Source organism: Cololabis saira, chromosome 6 (assembly GCF_033807715.1).
Source record: "Cololabis saira isolate AMF1-May2022 chromosome 6, fColSai1.1, whole genome shotgun sequence".
In the NCBI taxonomy this organism is placed as follows: domain Eukaryota; kingdom Metazoa; phylum Chordata; class Actinopteri; order Beloniformes; family Belonidae; genus Cololabis; species Cololabis saira.
The window spans coordinates 1030484-1056298 of NC_084592.1; the positions used below are offsets into that span (position 1 = coordinate 1030484).

The 25815-nt window shown below is 47.5% G+C and overlaps 1 protein-coding gene across 5 annotated transcripts in view; it reads right to left on the bottom strand.

Moving 5' to 3' along the window:
* Positions 1 to 696: 696 nt before the first annotated feature.
* Positions 697 to 25815, bottom strand: part of asic4a (acid-sensing (proton-gated) ion channel family member 4a) — a 221153-nt gene continuing 196034 nt past the window's right edge. For 3 of the 5 annotated variants that reach the window (XM_061723019.1, XM_061723018.1, XM_061723016.1), the window contains 4 exons: positions 15482 to 15573; positions 15249 to 15328; positions 5182 to 5289; positions 697 to 2400 (listed from right to left, as the gene is read on the bottom strand). In XM_061723019.1, coding sequence (XP_061579003.1) covers positions 2290 to 2400; positions 5182 to 5289; positions 15249 to 15328; positions 15482 to 15573 — 391 coding nt within the window. In that variant the 3' untranslated portion in view covers positions 697 to 2289. Of the gene's footprint in view, positions 2401 to 4641; positions 4673 to 5181; positions 5290 to 15248; positions 15343 to 15481; positions 15574 to 25815 lie in introns of those variants that run through there. The other 2 variants (XM_061723017.1, XM_061723020.1) reach the window with 2 other exon arrangements.

The following is a 25815-nucleotide window of genomic DNA, read 5'->3' on the forward strand; positions in this document are numbered from 1 at the left end:
TCGTCCGGAGGCCAAAATGTTTGATTTCCTCAGTGAAAATATCATCTAAGCCAATGGCTTTTCTGTTTTTGAAGGTGTTAATTCCGGAGTTCAGTTCCGTCAGTGGTGGTAGAATTCGCAGACAATATTTAAGATATCATCTGACAGGTGTCGCGACCGTGAACACTTCTACCATGACCCCCTTGTTCTTGCCAAGTGGATGTAAATGGCTAGGACTGCATCCGTTCAAATCTGTTAAAAAAAAAAAAATTACTTTATAAAGCCACTTTTTTTTGTTGTTATATATATATATATCTTTTTATCTGCCACAATAATGAAATACATTTAAAGGAAAACACCTCAAATTGAGGGCTTCTCTCAGCAATTTTAAGGTGTGATTAAAAAAGAGATTAATTAGATTAATTAATTACAGATCCTATTTAATTAATCGCTCAATTTGTTTAATTGTTTGACAGCCAATATATATATAAATATATATATATATAAATATATATATATATATATATATATATATATATATATATATATATATATATATATATATATATATATATATATATGTGTGTGTGTGTGTGTGTGTGTGTGTGTGTGTGTGTGTGTGTGTGCGTGTATATACAATGTTAGGTTTTTGACAGAAATGACTGAAACACATTGTACATACATTGTTTAGGACAGTTTTTTTTTCTTTTATTGTGCTAGTTCTTTAAGATCTTCAAATCTAAGAAACATTTTACGAGTGATTACAAGGGCATTCTTGAAAGAAAACAGTCTGAGTGATTAGTTGGGTTTTCTGTCATAATAGATATATGCGAGAATTCATGCATGTTCTATAATTTTTTTTATTTTACACTTTTCAAACTTGTGCTACAAAATTTGCCATGTCTCACTTTTTTACAATTAAATCATTTACAATATTTCAACCTCTGAAATAGTCTTTACATGATATCACTCTTTAGCTCTCCATATGTGAATAAAGTACTACTACATACACAGACATATGCATATAGACTGCCTACCCATCTGAAGGAGATAACTTTGCAAAGTCAATACAATCCCCTCTCTTATTGCTTATGTTAGTTAAAAGTTGTGATGGTGACCAGAAATGTGTGGTAAATTATTATTTTCTTGAAGTATTGTCACGTAAAAACATACATAAATTTTCATTAATCTGTAAAGATCTGTGTTTCATCCTATACAACTAAAATGCATTGGGATGATATGTCAATAAAGGTTACACCTGCCCTATCTATCTATCTATCTATCTATCTATCTATCTATCTATCTATCTATCTATCTATCTATCTATCTATCTATCTATCTATCTATCTATCTATCTATCTATCTATCTATCTATCTATCTATCTATCTATCTATCTATCTCTTCAGAATGTATAAATACATAAAATTGATATTTCATAGTGTATATAACCATGTGTTCATTAAATTTAAACAACGATCAAAACAGAACATTTTGGATGACTTTTTTAGTTGGATTTTATGTACAAGTATGGTGCTAGTCTCTAACACATTAACCACAAACTAGTCATTGTGTATCTTGTGGAAAGATGCTAATAGATTTTTTGAAGTCACGTTGTTTTTTTCAGTTGTTACTAAAATACTGTATATACAGATTACTAGTATCAATTAAAACAATGAAATAATGTATCATGTGTACTGATTGTGAGTGCAGTAATTTGAGAGGCAAAAAATGTAATAAGAAAAACAAAATTAGACAACTAGATAAATTATTTAAGGTTAGATTAGATTACTTTTCCCTTTATTGGAAAATCAATTTGATGAAAATAACATGGAGTCCTCCTGTTGTTCATTTGTATTGATCATGCACTAATGGTGACAAAGTATCAATTCAATTCAATTCAATTCAATTTTATTTATATAGCGTCTAATACAACAAAAGTTGTCTCTAGACGCTTTCCAGAGATCCAGAATATAAACCCCCGAGCAATTATTACATATACAATGGCAGGTAAAAACTCCCCTAGTGGGAGAAAAACCGTAAGCCAAACAGTGGCAAGGAATGAAGGATGGAAGTATCTTGGATCAAAGTGAAGAAAGGAAAAGGTGAGGGCAGTGCCATCCAAAGCAATAGCACAAAAGAAAAAGAAAGCTGGGTTTTTTCAAAGCACAAGACTGATGTTTAACTTTGGCTGAAGCTTTTCACCAGTAACAACAAACATATGACAGAAATACAGAGGTCTGTCATTGATCACTACACAAATGGCTTCTTTTCTTTTTTTTTGGTCACCAGATGGGAAACAATGGTGCATTTTAGCAAGCAAAGTCTTCAAACACCCCATGATGTCCAGTGTGGTGGTGGTCATTGGGTAGAGTTGTGCTGGCGTACCCCCCTTTTGGGTGATTTCTTGTGTCATTGGGCACCTGGTAAAAAGCAAAACAAATACAATTAACAAGAATATAATCAAGAGCATGCATAACAAAACATTTGCATAATAAAAGGTCTTTGTAGTTTTCATTGTTTTTTTTATCCCATTTTTTCACCCAGGTCTCCTACCTAAGTCAGTCCTGGGCATTGCTCTCCCTCTACCAACCCCGGGAGTTCCTGCACTGAGCTCAGGTCTCCTCCTTAACAGACAGGGGTTTCTCTGCCCGGACGTAGCGCGTGGAAGGATCACGTTATTCCACCCTGGCTGGCCAGAGGGGGCATGTAGAGCCCAGGGGCCTCTTTTATTAACCGTTCGTAGAAAAGGTTCTATATTCTATCGTAGGAATGAAATTTAGAATGCGTGTAAGTACAAAAAAATCTGAATTTATCAAGCGTGCGGACACCGGTCGTACGCACATCAGTGATGATAAATCCCACCTGTTCTTAACTGCCGTGCTCGTGCACGGTTAGCGTCATTTGCATTCGGAAACGCCTCCAATTGACCATATATGGAGCAACAACAGGAGGTTTTTTTTCTTTTCAAACTTTATTGAACAAAATTCTGTAGGGTTTACAACAAAAGGCAAATGAAACAAAACAATCAATTATCTACAGATATTCAACATTTTGGGGGGTTGAGGGCAAATACAAAAGATACATTTACTGACAAGCTATGGGAAGTGTATTAACAAAAATTAAGAAACAAAGACATTGTTTCATATAAGCTTTTGGCAATATCGTTTTTTTCACGCATCAGTTTTAGAGGCGCTAAGTACAATTTACATTCATTTTTCAGATGTACAATGGAGGGTTTGCTGTTATTCCATTTGCATTTATGTATGTGATATTTACCTAGTAAAATAATTATGTTGACCATGTTTGATATATTTCTTGGAAGATTATCCATATAAATTAAGATTTGGTTGGAGTCAAAAGCTCCTGCTTGGAGGTGCAAACACCAACAGAGCTGTTCTGCAGAATAAATCAGTCGTGCGTTCAGGCCACCGGGCAACGACGGGCAACAGAGACATAGTTGCATCGCAGTGTCGGCTGCGAAATGCCACATATGTCTCCAATCTCTCTCTGAAATGTTCCGGTGGACAAACATCCCAGGGTGGACGGAGCTGGATGTGACTGGGATGGATTTGGTGCGTTTTGTCTGTCGCTCCAACATAGGTTGTAAATGACGGCATAGATCCATCGGAGTGTTTTTGGGGAAGCGGTACCTGCTAAGCAGCCGCTCTGTCTTTCACTGAACATCAGCGCGCTCTTTGAAAACACGCTCCCTCGGAGCGCAGGTTCTCCAAATCCTCCTCCAGTGCAAGATAAGCCATGGTGCTTGTATTTTCTTTTCAGGTCGTCCTGCCAAAGCTGTCTTTTATAGCTTGTCACACCAATTATTCAAAATGTCTAAATTACTAATGCAGGATTTTTATTAATTGGAGGAAACGGGGAACATGTGTGAAGTTTGAGATCGCTGAACACTGTGACTCTTTTAATGGGTTCTATTTGTAGTTTCCCTGTTCTACCACTAGGTTTTGTGTGTATGCATGGTCAGAGTTGTGCTTGAATTTACACGCGTTCCTACGCACAGGTACATGTTGATAAATTCCATACTTTGCGTGGGAATGTTCTTACTACTTGTGCGTACGAACGGTTGATAAATTTGATAAATGAGGCCCCAGGACTGTTTTTGTGAGGGTAGCTCCCATTGCTACCAAGGGAACACGAGGAGAACATGCAAACTCCACACAGAAAGATCCTTTCTCCAATCCCAACCAGGGTGTGGGTGCTGAAGTCATGGGGGAACTAACACGCACTTCAGCGCCCACAGCGTCCCCGGCGGGAATCGAACCCAGGATCTTCTTGCTGTGAGACATTAATTGAAATTTGATTTCTTGGGAAAAAGGGAAAGATAAAATAAGCTTAGTCTTCTTTCTGCGCCCTTTCATTCAAGGAAAGAGATTTGTTGTAATTATATTGAATTGTTTTGTTTTTCTTTTAATGAATGAAATAAAGAATACAATTTAAAAAAATGTATACATATATATAATATATACTATATATATATATATATACATACACATGTATAAGGAAGAACAAACATGCCTTAAAAGCAATTTATTTGCAAGCTTTGTCTAACATGGTTGACTGCCTCCTCAGCCCCTTCAGCCAGTGCCTCCATTACACTGTTGCGCCACACAGGAACCACTGATCAAATAAATAACACTGCTTACCAAGTGGTTGGCAGTAATGTGCCTTTTCTTGCTGTTCATAATTGGCCAACAGCATAAAAGGAGATGAAAAAGAAGAATTGAGTGCAGTAAAAGAAGAGAAGAAGAAAGAAGTAAACATAGAAGGGATATTTCTTGTGTTTTTGTTTGCTTTTGGTAACGTAATGTAGCAATTGAGATTATAAGAAAAAGTCCTGCTGGACCTCTTCATTGGCATAACATGCCAACAAGACCTGGAAATCCTTGTCAGGCCCCACATCATTTTTTTCTTGTTATCTCCATCTTCGTCAAATCTACTTAGAGCAAAATGTTTCATGTCCAAATTGTTGAAATTAGGTCCAGTTGAAGGCTGTATTATGGATATGCACCATGCATCATGGTTAACAGTAATTTAGAACTGTTTATTGTTCTAGGAGTGTAAATATTTCAATTAGCCTTTTAAAAATATCCTTTTGTTGTTGTCTGATGCATTTGCAGTGTGGAACATTGAATTGTGTGCTCAGAATGGAAGTGATGTATGACAAATTTGTCCCAGTGCAGTACCTTTGCCTTCATTTTCTCTAGACTCACTGTTGCCACAGTGCTTGGTGGTTGTTTGTTGTTCTTCTCTTTCTGTGACCTCAGCAGACGCTGGAGCCGGTGCATAATTATCTGGTTTCACCAAGACCACAGCGGCATGGAGGAATAAGATTATATATAGGGAAAGCAGAAAAGAGGTGCAGTAGTGAGTAATGTTCACAGAATGTACATTGCATCCATTTCATTTACTTTGACTCTGTTCTTAGATGTCTGCCAACCAGAATGCAGATGTGTAAGAGCTTAGAAGTTATAAAATGAAAGTTATCTAATTTATTTTGCTCTGCAGTCTGCACCATGTCCTGATCAGATTCTGAGCTCAGGTATTAGAGCATGACAATCAGCATGCAAGTAGTAACATTAACACTGCCATCCAAGTCCTCTGTAGTACATTCTCAAAGGCTTGAACCAAGACAAATGGATTTCCTTTACTTGGTTCTTGAAAAAGTTTAATCTTCCATCAAAAAGGCTTTTTCAGTTTAAAATGGTTTGTGTGGAGAGTTTTGAACGCATGAGCTGTTGAAGACATGAAAGTGATTGACCCTGCTATCACTCATGAGCTATTGGAGTCTTTTTTCCACTGTGAAAAGTTCATCTGGTTTTGGTCTCATGAATTAGTAAAGATGGCTATGAAATCTGCGATTCAAGGGTGCACTGTGAGTGTGTGATAGATAAAAAAAAGGAGACCCCCACCTTTTGTTTAATTTTGATTTGACAAAAACACTATCCTTCTCTACAGAAAATGTGTACATTCTTGTCCTCAAGAGTATCGCTCATCATTGAAATGCAGGTGGACTGCTGAGTTCTGACCTCCTGCTTCTCACATGGTGTTCCATGTTTTTTTTTTTTTTCAACTGGTCTATAGTTCGGGGTAGGTGGCTCAGTTGGTAGAGCGTACGACCATCAGTGGTTCGAGCCCTAGTTCCTTCTGTTTCGACCAAAGTGTCCTTGGGCAAGACACTGAATCCCCAGTTGCTCCCGGTTGTCAGACTGGTTTGTGTGTGTGGATGTCTACAGTGTAAAGCGCTTTGGGGCTGTAGGAGTACAGCTGGAAAGTGCTACTATGCTATGCAATTCGGCATGTAGACATGGTCAAGACAATCTTGACTTCCTTGCAAACTAGTTTCAACAATATCTGTTGCAATCTTGCTGCTACCGGGGTCGACCGACAGGACAGAGGACACGGGGTTAAGAGGAGAAATTGTGACTATTTTATTTTAGCCAGACACAGACGAGTATCAACCACTCAGTAGCTCTGTGTCCCCTCGAGCAGAGCTCTTTGCTGGTGTGCAGCCGCTGTTTTTATAGCCAGGCAGGGTGGAGAGATTGATTGGGCAGGTGTGCCCAATCAGCTGAACCAGGCGCCACCTGCGTGCTGCTCCCCACAGACCACATCCAATCCTCCACCCCGCTACACACCCCCATCGCCCGACTCAGGCCGGGGACCGTCCGGCTGGGCGGGGTTGCAGGGAGGGGATTTTTGGTGGGTTCGGTGGAGTAGGGAGTGGGGTGAGGGGTTGTGAAGGAGCAGTGGGGGGTGGGAGCAGGGTGGTGGAGTAGAGAGTGTGCACAGGGGTAGTGGAGGGGGGGTAGCAGGGAAGGGAGTTGAGGTGTGAGTCCTTTGAGCAGCAGAGGCTCCAGTCGGGGGAAGTTGCAGCAGGGCTGGTTGGGTGGGGGGAGGGGTGGCTGGTTCAAACATGTTTAAAAACCTGTTCAGGTCATTCACCCACTCCTGATCCCTGTCCAGCGCAGGTCTGGAGTTGCTACATCCTGAGATGGTGTTCAGGCTCCTCCAGACCCCGCTGACATCATCCCGTTGCTTGTTCTTACATCCTCCTCCTGTAGCTGCTCTTTCCCTCTCGGATCTTCCTCCTCAGGTCCCTCTGCAAAGTCTTCAGCAGGTCCCTGTCTCCTGACTTAAAGGCCCTCCTTTTGTCCTTGAGCAGGTCTTTAATGTCAGGAGTGATCCATGGTTTGCTGTTTACAAACACTCTAACTGTCTTGGTGGGTATGGTGGAGTCTACACAGAAGTTTAGGTAGTCCGTGACACAGTTGGTAAGACTGTCAATGTCCTCCCTGAAGTCCTCACAGAACAGATCCCACACCGTAGGGTCAAAACAGTCCTTAACAGTCTCCAGCGACTCTTCAGCCGAGATCTGTCTGGTGTGGGTGTCTGCATACCAGAGACTGATACAGGGAGATAAGGTGTATCAGGTCATGATCAGATCTGATGATGTATATGCCTCTTTAAGGTTGGCATAAAAAAGGTCCAGTGTTTTATTTCCTCTGGTGCTGCATGTGCCCCTTTTTTTAAAATTGTCCACAGACTGGGGTTGACATAGGTGTACAGGGAGGGAGCAGAAGGCTCGGTCTCCCAGGGAGCGGAGTCGTGTGCGGGGCTGACAGAGGAGGTTGGTGTTTTGTGACCGGAGGTTACGGGTGGATGAGTGAGGAGTCAGGAGATCCTTGAGGTATTGAGGGGCATTGCTGTAGATGCAGAGGTGGTGATGAGGTCATTGCTGTAGATGCAGAGGTGGTGATCAGAATCAGAATCAGAATCAGAATCAAGTTTATTAGGTCAGCTTAGAAAACGAATTTTGACTTCGGATACATCGGCGGCGACACAATGGTATTGTGTGCCTGTTTTCCAAAGGGTAACACTGGGATAGGGGGGGGGAGAAAAAAAACATCTTCACACTGAGTATATACACAGTATCAAGGTGCAAAAAACACCTCAGCAGCACACAGTGCAACAGACATCACAAGACTTGCATGTGGGTGTGTGGGTGTGGGGTGTGGGGTGTGGGGGGCGGGGGGGTTCCCGCACAGTACATCCAAGTGATCGCCGTCTGGCGCTCGAAACCCGGAGACTGTTGGGGGGGGGCTGATAAGAGGGAGGAGCCGAGGAAGGCGTCGAATTGAGGGAGGTGTGTGTGTCTATCAGTAAGTGTCTGTCTGTGAAGTGATGAGTCCGTCCGTGAACCTTCGCCCAGAGCTGCTCTCAGCCACATGTCCTTGATGTTATCAGGCGGCTCAGTACAGTTCTGAAACAGGGATCCACAGGTGTTCGTTGGAGAGGGGGAGGGTTAGTAGTGGGGGCAGAGTCGCCTTGTTTCCATTCCACCAGAAAGATTGTGACCGGAGCGATCGGCCGAAGAACGCTCTTTCAAGGCCAGATTATAGAATCAACAATTATATTTAAAACAGGCAGCCCAGTAATTTCCCGTCTGCCTTCAGTCTCTGGTTCATCAATGGCGACTCCAGTCAGACGAATTTGTGATCACTTCCTGCCAAGCCGAGCTTCCAACTTCTCCAGGGTGTTATCAATCTTGCCAATGAGCTCAAAGACCGCCGCCAGCCTGCGATTCTGTTCGAGAATCGCATCCACCTTACGGCCTTGCTCCCCCAACGTTAAAGTCAGAGCGTTGATCGCCTTGCTTTGCCTTGCTCTGAAAGAGCCAAAACAGCTGTCGACGTCTTAAGCGTTTGTAGGTAGCCAAGTAATCCCTCTCCTCCTATCAGGAGGATGATCAGGAGAAATCCTGCTATCATAAATCCAATTATGAAGGCATCTTAAACGTCCTTGACAGACAGAATCTTGAGACACAAAGGCTTCCAGTATTTGTAGGAATCCATTGTGTATCCAAAAAAGAATGTCCCATCGGGGCAAGAGGGCTCCCTTACCCCCTGTCTTCTGGTCGCAAAAATTTGGTCAATTGTGCTGAGAGACCAGTTAATCAATTCCATGATTGTAGAGTTTCGGAGGAGTGAAAAAGAAGAGACTCTGAAGACGAGACAAACAAAAGCAGTAGCAGGGCAGACAGATAAGGGAGAGAGCAGAAAAGCGTCCGCCTTCGTCGAGAGCCGGAAGAAGAATGAGGTCATTGCTGTAGATGCAGAGGTGGGTGATGAGGGCGATCTTGTATTGGATTCTTGAGGTTATGTGAAGCCAGTGTAGGTTCTGAAGAATAGGGGTGATATGGTCGTATTTGCGAGTTTTCATTAGAGTTCGGGCAGCACAGTTCTGAATGAATTTAAGTTTCCGGAGGTGTTTGTTGGGGATACCGATGAGCAGGCTATTACAGTAGTCGAGGCTGGAGGAGATTAGGGCGTGGACGATGTTTGATGTGGTTTATGAAGGTGAGTTGTGGGTCCAGCTTCACACCGAGGTTGTAACAGAGGTAGAGAGGGGGATGTCTTGACCGGAGAAGGAGATGGTGGTTATGGGGGATGACTGGACCTGGTGAGGGTTGCCAATTTGCATGGCTTCGGTTTTGGAACTGTTAATTTCGAGGAAATTGTGACTCATCCACGCCCTAATCTCCTCCAGGCAGTTGGAAAGGCTTGAGTGGGTGATGATGAGAGGACTGGGGTTGTGGTCGGTTCGGAGGTACAGCTGAGTGTCATCGGCAGCAGTGAAAAGAGATGCCGTTTCGGCTGATGACACGACCCAGGGGCAGCATGTACAAAATAAAAAGGAGAGGTCCTAGGACAGACCCTTGGGGGACACCAAACGTAACAGGGGCTGTTTGGGACTTGGAAGATCCCAGGCTGACGTACTCTGTTCTGTCAGCAAGGTAATAGGTGAACCAGTCCAGTGTGGAGTGATGGAGACCAATGTTGGTGTGTAGATGGCTTAGGAGGATATGGTGGTCAACAGTATCAAAAGCCGCTGAAAGGTGGAGGAGGATGAGCAGGGAGGGGGATCCAGAGACGGCGGAGATGAGAAGGTCATTGGTTACCCTCAATAATGCTGTCTCTGTACTATGGGCAGTGCGGAAACCAGATTGAAAAATGTCAAATAGTGAATGGTGTTGAAGATGTTCCTGTAGCTGTAGCTGTGTGGCAACAGCTTTTTCAAGCACCTTGGACAGAAATGGACGATGGGAAATGGGCCGGTAGTTGGACAGACATTCTGGGTCGAGGCAGTCTTGAGTGACGGCGGGACATGGCCGGAGTTTAATGAGTGGTTTATTATTTGTGTGATAAGAGGGCTCATAACAGACAGGTTGGAGTTTATGAGTGTTGTAGAAATGGGATCCAAAGTGGAGGTGGAGGGTTTCATTTTTTTGATGAAACTCTCGACTTCGGTCTGTGTGACAGGAGCAAATGTGCTAAAAGTTACAGGTTGAGGGCAGGCAGATGGCAGATATGGTGCTGGGGAGCCTGCGAGCTGAGACCGGATGGAATTGATCTTGTCTTTGAAGAATACAAGAAACCTGTTACAGTGTTCTGCTGTAGACTCTGTTTTTGGGTTTGGTTTTTGGAATTAAGGAGATGATTTATGGTGGAAAAAAGCTGCTGAATTTCCTGGACTGCTATTGATGATGTTCGAATAATAGGTGGACCGGGCTTCTTTAAGGGCTGCTGCATAGGCCTTCTGATGGTCTCTGTAGGCCAGCTTGTGTACCACCAGGCCAGATGATTTAATCCGTTTTTCAATGGCACGGCCAGCAGCTTTCATCCTGCGCAGTTCATTCGTGAACCAGGGGGCATTGCGGGAGAAAGACACAGTCCTTGTTTTGAGAGGGGCATGTACATCCAGGAGGCAGCGGAGAGAATGGTTGTAGTGTTCAACCGATTCCATAACTGATGGAAAGTTAACTGAGGCCAGCATTCGGAGGTCAGAATGCAAAATGGCAGGGTTGATGTTTTTTAAATTGCGAAAATGAATATCGCATTTAGGCTGGGGGAGGTGGGATGAGCAGGACATGTCCATGCTGTGATCAGAGATACCCAGGTCATATACTGCCAGATTTTTGATGGAGGGAGAGTCTGAGATGGTCTAAAGTGCGCCCCCTGGTGTGTGTGGGTGCATCAAGGCTGAGACAGTCCAACACATGAAGTAAATCAGCTGACAGGGTGGAGGAGGGGTTATCAATATGAATGTTCATACCACCCAGTATAATATTATTGGAAGATAGAGAGCAGAGGGAGGTGAGAAGGTCATGAATTTCTTTGACGAAGGGTGGGTGTGGTTTGGGTGGCCGGTAAATTAGTACAGCATTGATCTTGGATGGAGGTTTTGATTTGAAGGCCAAATATTCAAAAGAGGACACTTCAGGTAGAGACAGAGGAGACAGCTTGAGAGTATTGCGGTAGATTACCGCCAGGCCACCACCTCGGCCAGTACAGCAAGCTCTCTGCAGGTAATTGTATCCAGGGGGACAGGCTTCATTTAATGAGGAAAAGACCTCAGGTTGGTGCCAGGTCTCAGTGAGGCCCATCAGGTCAATATCTTTATCAAGGATGTGATCATGGACCAGGCTTGATTTATTTGATAGGGACTGGGCATTAAAAAGTTCAGTTTTAATGTGGATTTGACCAGTGGATCTCTGGATGGGACAGAGCAGGCTGGGATCCACACCTCTCCGTCCACCACACACAGTATGGCACAGTCTCGCAATGTTCCCGGCAATATTCCTTTCACGGTGTCGGCGCTCTGATGACGTGTCAGTGACGCGACAGGAGGAGCGGAAGACCAGGTGAGCGAGATGGAACCAGCGTCGGGAGGCTGGAAGCAAGCATACTTTCTCCCAGATGTTCCAGCCTTAAGCTGCGCCAGCGTAGCAGGTCCCTTTACCGGAGTAATCAGCGACGCTGGCTCCGGAAAGACAGGGCGGATCCAACGGCTGCAGACGAACCGAGCAGGAGAAGAAGATCTGTGGCGCAACTCAGCCGAGGAGGAGGACACTCTCAGGTGAGCTTTGAGTCGGACAATCACACCGGCACGTCTCCCCCGTCTTCTAGAGTCGGGGGTCTTCGGGACCCCCGACCACGATCCCTCCGGGGGGAGAGACAGCAGGCAGTTGGCGCAGGTGATCGGGAATGTCTCATTCACCTGTAAGCAAGGCCGGTTTTAGGGGGGGGCAGGGGTGGGCTGTGCCCACCCAAACGTGCGTCCTGCCCACCCAATCAAAGTTATGGGGATCCTATATTTTTTTATAATTAAATTTTTTTATAAATATAAAAAAATATCACAGAATATCTGTACCGTTTCTGATTGGGTGGACACTGCGCATCATTTTTAGACACAACAATGAACGCATACCGCAAAAGTTGTGTCTCGGCAGAGGGACCCGACGTCCCAGCAAAATGAGCACAACAGAGAAGTTCAGAACAGCACACAGAGCACACACTGACGGCTGATTTATGGCTCCACGTTACACCAACGCAGAATGGTAAGCTTCGCCGCGTACCCGATGCCATAGGCTACGGCGTACCCTATGGCGTAGCCGTGGCAACAGAGCCTGCACGGCAGCGCAGCGCACCGCCAGGCGCTCTCCGCCCTCGCCGGGATGGAGACGCCTCCATCCCCATGGACCCCCATACTGGGGCAGACCGTGGCAGACCCCCAGTAGCGGACAACCTGCGCCGCAGAATCGCACTTTGGCTTTCTTTTTTTAGCCTTTTTAGCAGGGCAAGCCGTTACGTGACCCTCCGATGTCAGTTCACGGTTGCCAGTCGGTCTGGAGGAGCGGGAGGTTACACTGGGACACTCTGAGCCGAGGAAGACCCGTGGGAAGCGGACACGGGGGCTGGAAGTAGAGTGCGCGCATGGGACAGAGGGGGCGTCGGCGGGACTTAAAATGAAGGCATCTGATTGGTTCTTTCCCCCCTGCCAATCCTCTGGTCCTCTGACCAATCCGTGCCATTCGGAGTGCAAAAAACAGATTGGTCAGAGTTTTTACAGGATTAAAGCTGTCAGAGAGGTCGGATTTTTTTCTTTCCTCTTTCTGAACACATTACTCACTGGCTACTCTCAGGATGGAAGGACCATGTCACCCAGTATAACAATAAATGTTTTGGAATACGATCACAGACTATACCTTTAATGAAGCATACTCTTAAATTAAATACTTACCTGCTGTACTATACTGCCCTTATTTTTTAATAACTTTTTCTTTTTATTATTTTACCTCTATTTTTTATCATTTTATTTCATTTTATTTGTTATTTACTGTTTAATTGTGTCTTGCTGCTTTTAATGTTGATGTAAAGCACTTTAAATTACCTTGTGTTGAATTGTGCTATACAAATAAACTTGCCTTGCCTTGTCTTGCCTTAAAATCTTCTCAAATAAAATAAAATCACACTGATGATGTCTGTGTTGTATGATGCTCTTCACACCATGCTGCATTTTCATTCCACAGCTCATACATTTGTTGCATACCATCAGTCTAAAAAGACTAGTCATGAAAAGTAGATTGGATATTATTTACTCTTTGCAGGACAGTGATTTTCCAACATTGCAAACATTTTATTTTTGCAGAGGCTAAGTGGAGCGAGGAGGAGGCGGTGCTGTGTTTGGGACCAGAGAGCTTTCATGGACCGGCTTCAGTTTAGAGACATGAAATGTTGGGTGTACTCTCATAGACCTGGGCAGATGGAGCCGGACAGCCGATGGGCTGATGAACTTCAGTATGGAAAATGGACCTGGGCCACCTGGTATCTGGGCGCCAGCTTACGTGATTCCACTTGGAATGGCAGGACCCAGGCTGAGAGCCATACCTTCTGGCCCACTCGGTACCTTGGGACTGGAGTCCTACGACGGTTAGCCCCAATGGCATAACTGGCAACAGACTTGAGGAGGGTGGCACGAGCTTGGGACCAGGTTCGGCGACAGCGGACGGGCACAGGCAAGGGCAGAAGGGAAGGAAAGGTCTCTCTCCTGACTGTCGAACAGAGCTGCTTGCTGTGAAAGGAATGGCAACACTTGCTTGAGGGCTCGACTGTTCGGTTTCTGGTCTGGATGGACCACAAGAACCTGGAATACATACTGTGGCAGGGTGGAGGATTGGGTTTGGGCTGTGCCCAATTAATCTCTCCACCCTGCCTGGCTACATAAAGAGCGGCTTCACACCAGCAATGGGTCTCTGCTCGAGGGAAGGCACGGAGCTACTGAGAGTTGCTGTCACACTTGTGTCTGGGTGAATAAAGATTTCTTCACTAAACCCCGTGTCCTCTGTCCTGTCAGTCCACCCCAATGGAGGAACGGGCCCTCGAGAAGCTGGCGCAGGTGCTGGTGGACCTGGCAGCCCTGCTCCAGGGCCAGGCGGAGCAGCAGATCACAGCGCTGGAGATGCTGGTGGCGCAGCAGCCGGCAGACCGTGAGGCGGAGGCTGCAGGCCGCTAAGCGACGGCTCCTGAGGGAGGGATGTGGACATGATGTCTGTTTTGCACATTGCTGCAGCTACGTGAGCTGTTTGAATATAGAATCAGGAATGAAGAGACAGGTGACATGAGAAGCCACTCATTTTAAGAATGAAGAAGATAGGCGTTCCTAAACATCTCCTACATCACATGAATCTGAAAGTGTTATTTAATTTCCTTTAGAGGTCTCTCTGAATGACCACATGTTCTCCCTATCTTCTAAGTGCCAGCATGTTTTGTGTATGAAAGGGCATCCTTGAAGTTTCTTGACTTTATTTCAGAGTTAGAAGCAGAGGAGGAACCAGGAGGCCGCTTAGACTGAGACACCGGCAGAAGCGTGGATCAGCACCTGATGGACCTGAGCTGAACTGAGAAGCTCCCCAAAACCCTCAGGACGCCGACGACACCTCCAGAACCAGAACCAGGGAGACGTGGTGCTTCTGTGTCTGGACAGTTAATTAGTTTAAAGCGTTTAACGTTGATTTGTGTTTACTGTTTATTTTGTTTGCATACACATGTAACGGCAGCCGTTACATGTGTATTTTGAGGTGACCGTGCACGGGCACGTTACCGCTTAGACCACGAGGCCTCCCCGCATCAGTAACCTGGGCGAGGGGGGGGACTTTCCCCGTAGTAAAATAACATGTGGTGTCCGAGGTGTCCGAGGCACAACAATGTACAAATGTGATCAATGGTAACTTTTAAAAAATAAACACTTTGTTAAAAATAGAGCAAACAAAAACACATTAGCGTATTTATACATAATAAATACTTCTGGTTATGATAGAAACATTCCTTAAATCCTACAGGAAAATAGCTGTTTTCATTGCTAATTGTACCACACTTTGATTGATGTGTGTGATTCTGCATAAACACTGTACCTCATAGATGTAATCCAGTATTTCTAAAACCGTCAGAATGCTGGCTCCAACAAATAATCCCATCTGTCCACCAATATCACCTAGAAATAAAGAACTTAAGCACATGAAAGAAGGGCTATTCCTATTTCTTGCAAGTTATTAAGAAAAATACAATTGCTTTAAAAATATTTTACTGCACTTGAGAAAACCTGTCCAATATTCATTATACAAAGCAAAACAGGCATAAAACTTACCTAATAAACCTGCAACATCATACGCTTTCTTTTGCTCAATTGTTTCATAGTTTAAAGCTTCAAAGAAGATGTCTAATACCAGGAAGTTGTCTCTGGAAAATAGTGTGTAATGTAAAGGTCATAGAAGAGAAAAAGTGCAAAACACAAAACAAAAAACAAAACAAAAAGTAAAACAAACAAAGAAACACATCTGTGCAATATTTAATATTCAGTATAATATAGTACATTAAGTATAAAGCTGCTGCCATTCCAGACTTATTTTAACCCCCCAAAAAAATCAAATCAGATTTATGCTCATTGTCAACTCATGATGAAGTTGACAGGTTAAGAGTTCTTTGAAGAGTTCTAAATAGATCCAACCCCAATGATACTTTGCATAAATTATGTTGGGACACAGTACACAGAAAAGAAAGGCAAGGATGGAGGACTAGAAAGAAATAAAGGCCTAGCATCAACCCCAAAGCCTGAACACATGGTTTGAGATAAAGAAACTCTCTAAACGACTCAAAACCTCAGCAGGCTTTGCTACATTTATGATACTTAGGTGATAAGGAATTTACCTCTCATTGGGCATGGACCCCAAAACCCATAAGGGTCTTGCAGTGGCCCAGCTATGAAGAGCAGCTCTTCCCTTTCTCACTCTCTCCCTATTTCTCAAATGGTCTGTCACACATTCTCCTTCAACCACTCCAACATGGACCTCATCTCTCCTGAGCCGGGGAGCTGTGAAGGCCACAGCTCCTACTTTAGTGTGATGGGCTACAGGTCAAAGGGCTGCCTCCTCTCCGTGCCTGAAGAAGTGTGGTAGCCAGGAAATGGCAACCACAGTCTGTCTGGGAGCAGCTCTACAAATGAGTGACCTGCAAATGATTCCGAGCCCCAGACGAACTGAGTGAGGGACCTGTGTATGCCCCCATGACGTGGATTTGATTAAATTAGATTAGATTAGATTAGATTAGATTAGATTAGATTGTCCTTTATTCCTCCCTCAATGGAGAAATTCTGTTTGTACAGCAGCAGTACCGGATGCCGCCAGACCAATCCCTGGGCGACGGAAGCCCAACTATGGTACCGACACTACATCCCACTACATCCCCCTCATCTTCACGGACATGAGGAGAGAAAGAGAGAGAACCATACAGCTGTTCACCAAACCGAAAGGGAGGCTGGTCACCATCACTCCCAACGCTTGCAAAGTGATCTATTTAAGAGGCTGTTTTTGTGTCTGGGCAGAGAATTGTAGTCAATGCATTTAACTAGTTTGTTATACTGTGTCGTGCATGTTGTGAGCCAGACCGCTGGTCGGTCAACTGTATTTAGTAGCGACAGCTGCGGAAGTGTTTATGTTTATTTTATAGTTTATATGTTATTGCATCCACATTGCTGGATCTGGTTGATGTGTTCTCCCACAACAGAAAACTTTCCCAGTTGAATGACCAGAGCACCCATGGCTTCACATTGGTGCCTCTCCGTGTGGCAAACATCAGGGCAGATTAGGTTTCTGGTGGTGAGAAGTTATTATTTTTTTCATTATTATTTTTAAATACTCAGAGTTACCATCAACAATAGCCCAGAGACCTATAGAGCCAGTTTTTTCATCATTGTATGAAGCTTGCAGCCTCACGGAGGACCAGAAGAGGGACGGGAGGAAACCCCTTGCCAGCAAGTTCCCCGTCTCACCCAGCAGGCGACAGAGGGAAGCCCCAAACGGAGGCCCTATGACCATGGGAGAACGTAGCCACAAAACCCACAGTGACGGACCAGGACCAGCCGAGCACACGCCACCCAGCATAGGCGGACTATGGGGTCAAGATGTCCATGCCCCCCAGGGTGTGTAAGAAGACCTCACTTCTACGAAAGGCCAGCCCTTCCCCAACAATACATATGCGCAAGATGGCGCCGCCTACGGTCGCCTCGGTGTTTCGCTCTCTGATTTTTTTCAGCTTTTTGTTTATTTTTCCTGTTTTCTGCTGCCCTTCACAGGTCACCTTCAGCAGAGAACAATTACTTCATATTAGGAAGTCTTCTCCCGGCACATCTTGCCCAATTTTCTCCGACCCGGACAGCATTAAGGAGATTTTGGTAGGAGCAGCAGCCGCTGTTTACCGGCTCTACAGGAGACGCAAACGGGGAAAGCGCGCAGGAGCCCTCGTGCGGCTGAGAGAGAGAGGATTCCGAACCGCGCTCCCCTCCATTCACCTGGGGAATGTCCGCTCCCTTACAAACAAAATAGATGAACTTCTTATGCTCATCACAAATAACCGGGACTTTAGCAGATCTGCCGCCCTTTGCTTCACTGAAACCTGAAACGCAGTACGGCTGCCGGGGTTCCGACTCATCCGGGCGGACCGCAGCAGGGAACTATCGGGAAAGGAAAAGGCGGCGGGATCTTCTTCTATATAAACGAAGGATGGCGTACGGATGCCACAGTGCTAAATGAATCTTGCAGTCCTCACTTAGAGACACTCTTTGTGAACTGTAAACCCTTTTATTCACCGCGGGAGTTTTCATCCTTTGTTCTGGTCGCCGTCTACATTCCACCCGACGCGTGTGTGGCTGAAGCCAAGCAGCGGCTGGCCGACCAGATAACAGACCTGGAGAAAAAACTCTCGAACTCACTCTTTATTGTTTTGGGGGATTTTAACAAAGCAAACCTCACTCACGAACTCCCGAAATTCAGGCAACACGTCACGTGTCCCACCAGGGGCACGCAGACTCTGGACCATTGTTACACCATCATAAAGAACGCATACCGCTCTGTTCCCGGCGCAACTCTTGGACACTCGGATCACTGTCTGCTCCATCTGATCCCTACCTACAGGCAGAAACTAAAAACCTCGAAGCCTGTAGTGAAGACAATAAAAAAGTGGACAGAGGAGTCAAAGCTGAAGCTTCAGGCCTGCTTCGAGTGCACGGACTGGAGTGTCTTTGAAGCTGCGGCCTCAGATATCCATGAACTGACCGACACTGTGACATCTTACATCAGTTTTTGTGAGGACATGTGTGTGCAGACCAAGACGTTCTGCACGTACAGTAACAACAAGCCGTGGTTCTCTTCGAGCCTCCGGAAGCTGCGCCGAGACAAAGAGGATACCTACAGGAGCGGCGACCGAGCCCTGTTTAAGCAGGCCAAAAACACATTGACGAGAGATCAGGAAAGTGAAGCAATCCTACGGCGAACGGCTGCAGAATCGCCTCTCTGCCAACCCTGACCCCTCTTCTGTGTGGCGAGGCCTGCAGAACATCACGGGGCTGAAAAAAACAGCTCCACGCCCTGCAGGCGACCTCAAGCTGGCCAACCAGCTGAACAATTTTTACTGCCGATTCGATGAGGCCAACGGCTCACCATCATCATCATCATCATCATCACCATCATCACCATCATCATCGTCATCATCATCACCACCACCACCCCCCTTCCCCCTCCCCGCTGCCCCACCTCCACCATCCCCGCCCAACCCCCCTGCTCCACCACCCCCCCCAACCCCCCTGCTGCTCCACCTCCACCACCCCCCCCTCCCTCCCCACTGCCCGCCTTTTCACATCTCACCTCACCTCAGCCAACCCCCCTGCTGCTCCACCTCCACCATCCCCCCTCCCCCCCACTGCCCGCCTTTTCACACCTCACCCCAGCCAACCCCCCCCCCACCTCTGTCTACCCCCCTCCCCCCACCCGACACCCTGCCTGCACTCAGGATCTGTGAGGAGGAGGTGTGTAGGCTGTTCCAGCGGCAGAAGACCAGGAAGGCTCCAGGCCCGGACGGCGTGTCCCCCTCCTGCCTGAGAGTCTGCGCCGAGCAGCTGGCTCCCACCTTCACACGGATCTTCAACCGGTCCCTGGAGCTGTGTGAGGTGCCCTCATGCCTCAAACGCTCCACCATCATCCCAGTCCCGAAGAAACCCACCATCACAGGTCTAAATGACTACAGATCCGTCGCCCTGACATCTGTGGTCATGAAGACCTTCGAGCGGCTGGTGTTGAGCCACCTGAACGACACCACAGGCTCCCTGCTCGACCCCCTGCAGTTTGCTTACCAGGCAAACAGGTCGGTGGATGATGCAGTCAACATAGGACTGCACCACATCCTGCGTCATCTCGACACCTCAGGGACTTACGCGAGGATCCTGTTCGTGGACTTCAGCTCGGCGTTCAACACGATCGCACCTGCAATCCTCCACCAGAAGCTCACCCAGCTGACCGTGCCTGCCCCCACCTGTCAGTGGATCACCAGCTTCCTGAGTGACAGGAGGCAGCAGGTGAGGCTGGGGAGCATCACATCCAGCACCCGGACCATTAGCACTGGCGCCCCCCAGGGGTGCGTCCTCTCACCACTGCTCTTCTCCCTCTACACCAACGACTGCACCTCAGGGGACTCGTCTGTGAAACTCCTGAAGTACGCGGACGACACCACAGTCATCGGCCTGATCCGGGAAGGTGACGAGTCCGCGTACAGACAGGAGGTGAAACAGCTGGTCCACTGGTGCAGTCAGAACCACCTGGAGCTGAACCCGCTCAAGACTGTGGAGTTGACAGTGGACTTCAGGAAAAAACCCACCGCCACTCCCCCCCCTCACCATCCTCAACAGCACTGTCTCCACCACAGACTCCTTCAAGTTCCTGGGGTCCACCATCTCCAGGGACCTGAAGTGGACCACCCACATCAACTCTGTCAGGAAGAAGGCGCAGCAGAAGGTTGTACTTCCTGCGGCAGCTCAGGAAGTTTAACCTGCCACAGCAGCTGCTGATCACCTTTTACTCTGCCATCATACAGTCTGTTCTCTGCTCCTCCATCACTGTCTGGTTTGGATCAGCCACCAAACTGGACAGGCACAGACTGCAACGGACAATCAGGTCTGCAGAGAGGATAGTTGGGACTAACCTCCCATCTATCCAGGACCTGTACCAGTCCAGGACCAGGAAACGGGCAGGTAGCATCCCTGCAGACCCCTCACACCCGGGACACCGCCTGTTCCAACTCCTCCCCTCTGGACGGCGCTACAGAGCTCTGTGCGCCAGAACCTCCAGACACATAGACAGTTTCTTCCCGCAAGCAGTTGCTCTGATGAACTCTCACAAATAACAGTCTCAGAGTAACCAAACACGTGCAAAATAAATAAATCATCTAGCACCCTCTTTAATAATCATGTCTGCCTCACCCTGCTGCACCTCGCACTTTGTATTCACTACCTCAAACTGCTGCACCTTTAAAATGTTCATACCGTACATAGAAATACCACATCTGTTTATTGTTTATTTGTTTATTGTTTATTTCTTAACACCATAGAGCGAAACTACCGGAGTCAAATTCCTTGTTGGACAATGTTCGAACCTGGCCAATAAAGCTGATTCTGATTCTGAACAAGGAGCCACCCAGGCAAGCCCAGCAGCAAAGAGATCCAAAAACAGGCTAGACAATTGACACCCATTCACACAAATACACTTACTGACATACTCACTGACAAAGACATGGACAAGCATTCTCTCACCACTCCCAACTCGCCCTAGAGTACAGCCCAGGAGCCCTACCTAGGCAGCACGACGAGCCCATAACTGGGCCCAGCTATCGGTCCTTCCCCTGGTCCTCCGGACCCAGGCCGAACGTGGGAAACATGGGTGTAGGAAGACCTCACTCCTGCCCCCTGGATATGTTGTGTGCGTGTGGGTGTGACTAATGTAGTTAAAATGAGGAGGAGGAGATCAGGGCACCATGCAGCTATCCCAGTAGCCAAACCTGACAGTACCCCCCCCCTCTGAAGACCCTATTGGCGCTTTTCCACTAGTAACTACTCAGCCCGACTCACCTCGGGACGGCTCGTCACGCCTTGTCTCGCCTCTCCCCGCTTTGTCCTCGTTTGTTTTTCCACAGCCAGGTGAGAAGTGGGTGGGTTGGGGTGAAGCTGCCGTGACGTACTCGATTGTGCAACCCCTTTGTTTGTGTCGCTGCTGATGAGAAATCAGCTGGAGCCGCGAGCGGCTGAGAATAGTTCCTGTGGATCTGATCGTTCCTTATCGCTCGTCTACATCCCTTTTTTAATTCTCTCGTCAGCCACCAGGTTTATGAACATCTGCACCTCAGAGTTGGATCATGAAACAGACGTTTGCGCTGGATAATAAAATCGCTGCGAGCCGCGAGTCGCTCTCGGGCCGACTCCCGCTTCCTGATTCAAACGTCTGACGGCCCCGCCCCCCGACCAATCAGTGGTGGAGGGTGATGACGTCAGATATAGTGCCGGCTCAGCACGCTTAGAACCTCAGCAGAATAGATACAGAAAAAGTATCCGCTTGGCACGGCTCCACCCGCCTCCACCCGCCTCCACCCGTAGTGGTGTAAGTTATGTGCAATGATATGCCAGGACAGTAGGGGGCTGTCTAGGCGGGGACTTCCTACACTATATGTTGCAATGCATTCTGGGTAATGTAAATGTTTGGTGTGCTGGAATAAAGGGAAGCCATAGAAAACCTGTCTGGGCCTCCATTGATCTTATCTAAAGAACCCAACACGACATGGTGTCAGAAGTGGTTCATCAGTGAAGGGTAGGAAAGGAGTGGGTTATACGAGAAAAAAAAGAAAGTTTACTCAGCCAGAAAGCATGTTGGAAGAGGAGCAGGAACCAGCGGCAGCGCATGTGCAGCAAGCCGTTCCACAGGCTCAAGCACGTGCTACGGCTTCAGCTATGTTCTCGATAAACCCCTCCCGAATCCTTCGACTTTTCGAAGCCACAGGACTGGGAAAAGTGGATTAGGCGCTTTGAACGCTTCCGAGTGGCCAGCGACTTGCACAAGTCTTCGCAAGCAAATCAGGTGAACACGCTGATTTATTGCATGGGAGACGAAGCAGACGACGTGTTGAGAGGGCTACGCTTAACGGAGGAACAAGTACTGGAATATCACTCCGTGAAAGAAGGTTTTACAAACTTTTTTGTGCCTAAAAAGAATGTAATATATCAGCGAGCCAAATTCAACATGCGAGCACAAGGGCCGACAGAATCTGCAGACTCATTCATCACCGCTCTGTATGCACTCGCTGAAGACTGCGGATATGGTGCACTTCGCGAGGAACTGCTGCGGGACCGGATCGTGGTGGGCATCAGAGACAGCGCACTCTCGCAAAGAATGCAGATGGAGAGTAGACTGGACCTGGCGAAAGCCATCAACATGGTCAGGCAAGCAGAGGACATTAAAAGACAACAGACGGATATTCGAGGGGACAGAGCGACGGTGGACGCAGTCCGCGGCAACAAAGACAAAGAGAAAAAAATGCCAGCTTGGAAAAGCAAACACCCAGCTAAGCAGACCAAGGACAGGCGCTACACACCGGCAGCAGGGCAGTCATGCCAGAGATGTGGTAAGACACCAGCTCATGCCAGTTTCAACTGCCCCGCAAAGAATGCAGAGTGTCATAAATGCGGGAAACGTGGACATTACAGTAAAGTGTGTAGGTCTAACAAGTGTGTGAGTGCAGTGGCTGAGGACACAGAGGAGGACATTTTCCTTGGCATAGTAGACGCAGGCAAACAGGCATGGACAGTAGACGTGAAGATCAGAGACACTCAAGTGCATTTTAAAATAGACACTGGGGCTGATGTCACCGTCATACCCGAGCGGGTGTACAAACAGATATGTGGGGGGGCATCCAGCAGCCTAGCACCGGGCAACAAAGCACTGTTTGGGCCTGGGCATAAGCCATTGTCTGTACTTGGGGTGGCCAGAGAAGTGCTGCACTGCGGTGACAAGCACACCACAGAGGACATGTACGTGATTAAAAACCTGACCACAGCTCTGTTGAGCCGTCTTGCATCAGTCAACCTCAGGCTGGTAGCAAGGATAGACAGTATTGACATGGACTCAGTAAAGCAGACTTACCCGAAGCTGTGTGATGGGCTGGGACTAGTACAACAGCCATACACCATTAAGCTCAAACCTGACGCCAAGCCTGTGTCTCTGAAAGTGCCACGACGTGTCCCACTACCTCTGATGGGAAAAGTAAAGCGGGAGCTCCAGCGCATGGAGCAGCTCGGAGTCATCAGCCGGATTGAGGAACCAACCGAGTGGTGTTCCGCTATGGTGGTGGCACCAAAGAAGGCTAAAGACGAGGTCAGGATCTGCGTCGACCTCTCTCCACTGAATGAAGCTGTACGGCGGGAAAAGTTCATCCTCCCGTCAGTGGACCAGACTCTAGGCATGCTCTCAGGGGCAAAGTTATTCTCAAAGATAGATGCCAACATGGGGTTCTGGCAAATCCCACTGACTAAAGACTGTGCCCACTATACAACATTTATCACCCCATTCGGACGCTACTTTTACAACCGCCTTCCATTTGGCATCTCGTCAGCGCCAGAACACTTCCAGAACCGGATGGTGAAGGTGACAGAGGGGCTGGAAGGAGTCGTCTGCCACATGGATGATGTGCTCATATGGGGGTCCACGCAGGCTGAGCATGACGCCCGCGTGCATGCAGTTCTGGAAAAGGCACAGGAGGCAGGCATCACTCTGAACACAGCCAAGTGTGTATTCAACCAGACAACGGTGAAGTTCCTCGGCTACATCATATCGCCAGAGGGAGTCCGACCGGACCCGGATAAGACATCCGCCATGCGAGAGATGGATCCGCCACAGAACATCAGCGAGCTCAGGAGCTTCCTGGGCATGGTAAACCAGCTAGGTAAATTCTTGCCAAACCTAGCTGAAAAAGACAAAGCGCTAAGGGACTTGCTATCAAAAAAGAACCAGTGGTACTGGGGCTCAGAGCAAAGCCAAGCATTCAACGGTCTCAAAAAAGAGCTGTCGTCCACCCCGGTGCTGCAGTTGTACGACCCGAACAAGAACCTGAAAATCTCTGCCGACGCCTCATCATACGGTCTAGGTGGGGTTCTTCTTCAGGAGTATCAGGGCACCTGGGCGCCGGTGGCATACGCATCCAGAGCACTCACGAGCACGGAGCAGAGGTACGCTCAGGTGGAGAAGGAAGCGCTGGCCCTGACCTGGGCATGTGAAAGGTTGAGCAACTTCATCATCGGCCTTCACTTTGAGCTGGAGACTGACCACAAACCCCTCGTGAGCCTGCTAGGTGGACAGGCACTGGACACACTCCCACCTAGAATACAGAGATTCAGGATGAGACTCATGCGATACAGGTACACCATCACACACGTTCCAGGGAAGAGCCTCACGGCTGCAGACACACTCTCCCGTGCTCCGCTGAAATCAGGTGGAGTCACAGACGGCGATGGCCTGATGGAAGAGACAAACATTTATGTGGACTACGTGCTGTCAAACGTGCCAGCGAGCGAGGCCTACCTGTCAGAGCTGCGCAAACAGCTGAGCGCAGACAGCATCTGTTCGGAGGTGATGAGACACTGCGCAGAGGGCTGGCCAGATCGCAGCAGACTGGACACTCTGGTGAGGCCCTACTGGGCTGAAAGAGCCGTACTCAGCACACACAATGGACTGTTATTGCGGGGGACTAGACTAGTAATCCCCTCAGTGATGAGGAACAGTGTGCTAGAGAAGTTACACGACGGGCACCAGGGAATAGTCAAGTGTCGTGAGCGGGCCAAACAATCAGTGTGGTGGCCAGGCCTCAGTAGCCAGATCGGAGAGCTGGTGCTGAAATGTGTTGCGTGTGTCAAGGAACGGAACAACGCAGCCGAGCCTCTTATGCCTACCAGGCTGCCGGACAGACCATGGCAGAAGGTAGGGGCCGACCTGTTTACATTAAAGAACACTAAGTATTTAATGGTTGTGGATTATTTCTCCAGGTACATTGAGATTGCCCAGCTGAGCCCGACTAGGTGTGCTGATGTCATCGTGCACCTCAAGTCCATGTTTGCCAGGCATGGCATACCAGAGACTTTCATCACAGACAATGGGCCACAGTTTTCAGGTGCCCAGATGTCAGCATTTGCAGCGGAGTACGAGTTCGAGCATGTGACGAGCAGCCCGAGATATCCTCAAAGCAACGGCGAGGCCGAGCGTGCCGTCCAAACCATCAAAAACCTGCTGAAGAAGGCGTCCGATCCATACCGTGCACTGCTGGCCTACAGGAGCACTCTGAGTAACGCACCTGAGTAACGCACCTGAGTAACGGCTTCAGTCCAGCCCAGCTGCTTATGGGCCGGAGGCTGCGCACCACAGTACCTTCGTTTCCTGCAGTGCTCGAGCCAGCCATCCCAGATCTTCGAGCAGTACAGAGCAGGGAGGAGGAGAGGAGGCGGATGGACGCAAACAACTACAATCACAGACACAGGGTGAGAAATCTCCCTCAACTGTCGCCGGGAGATCGGGTGTGGGTCACTGACACCAAAACACCAGGTACTGTAACATCCACGCACGA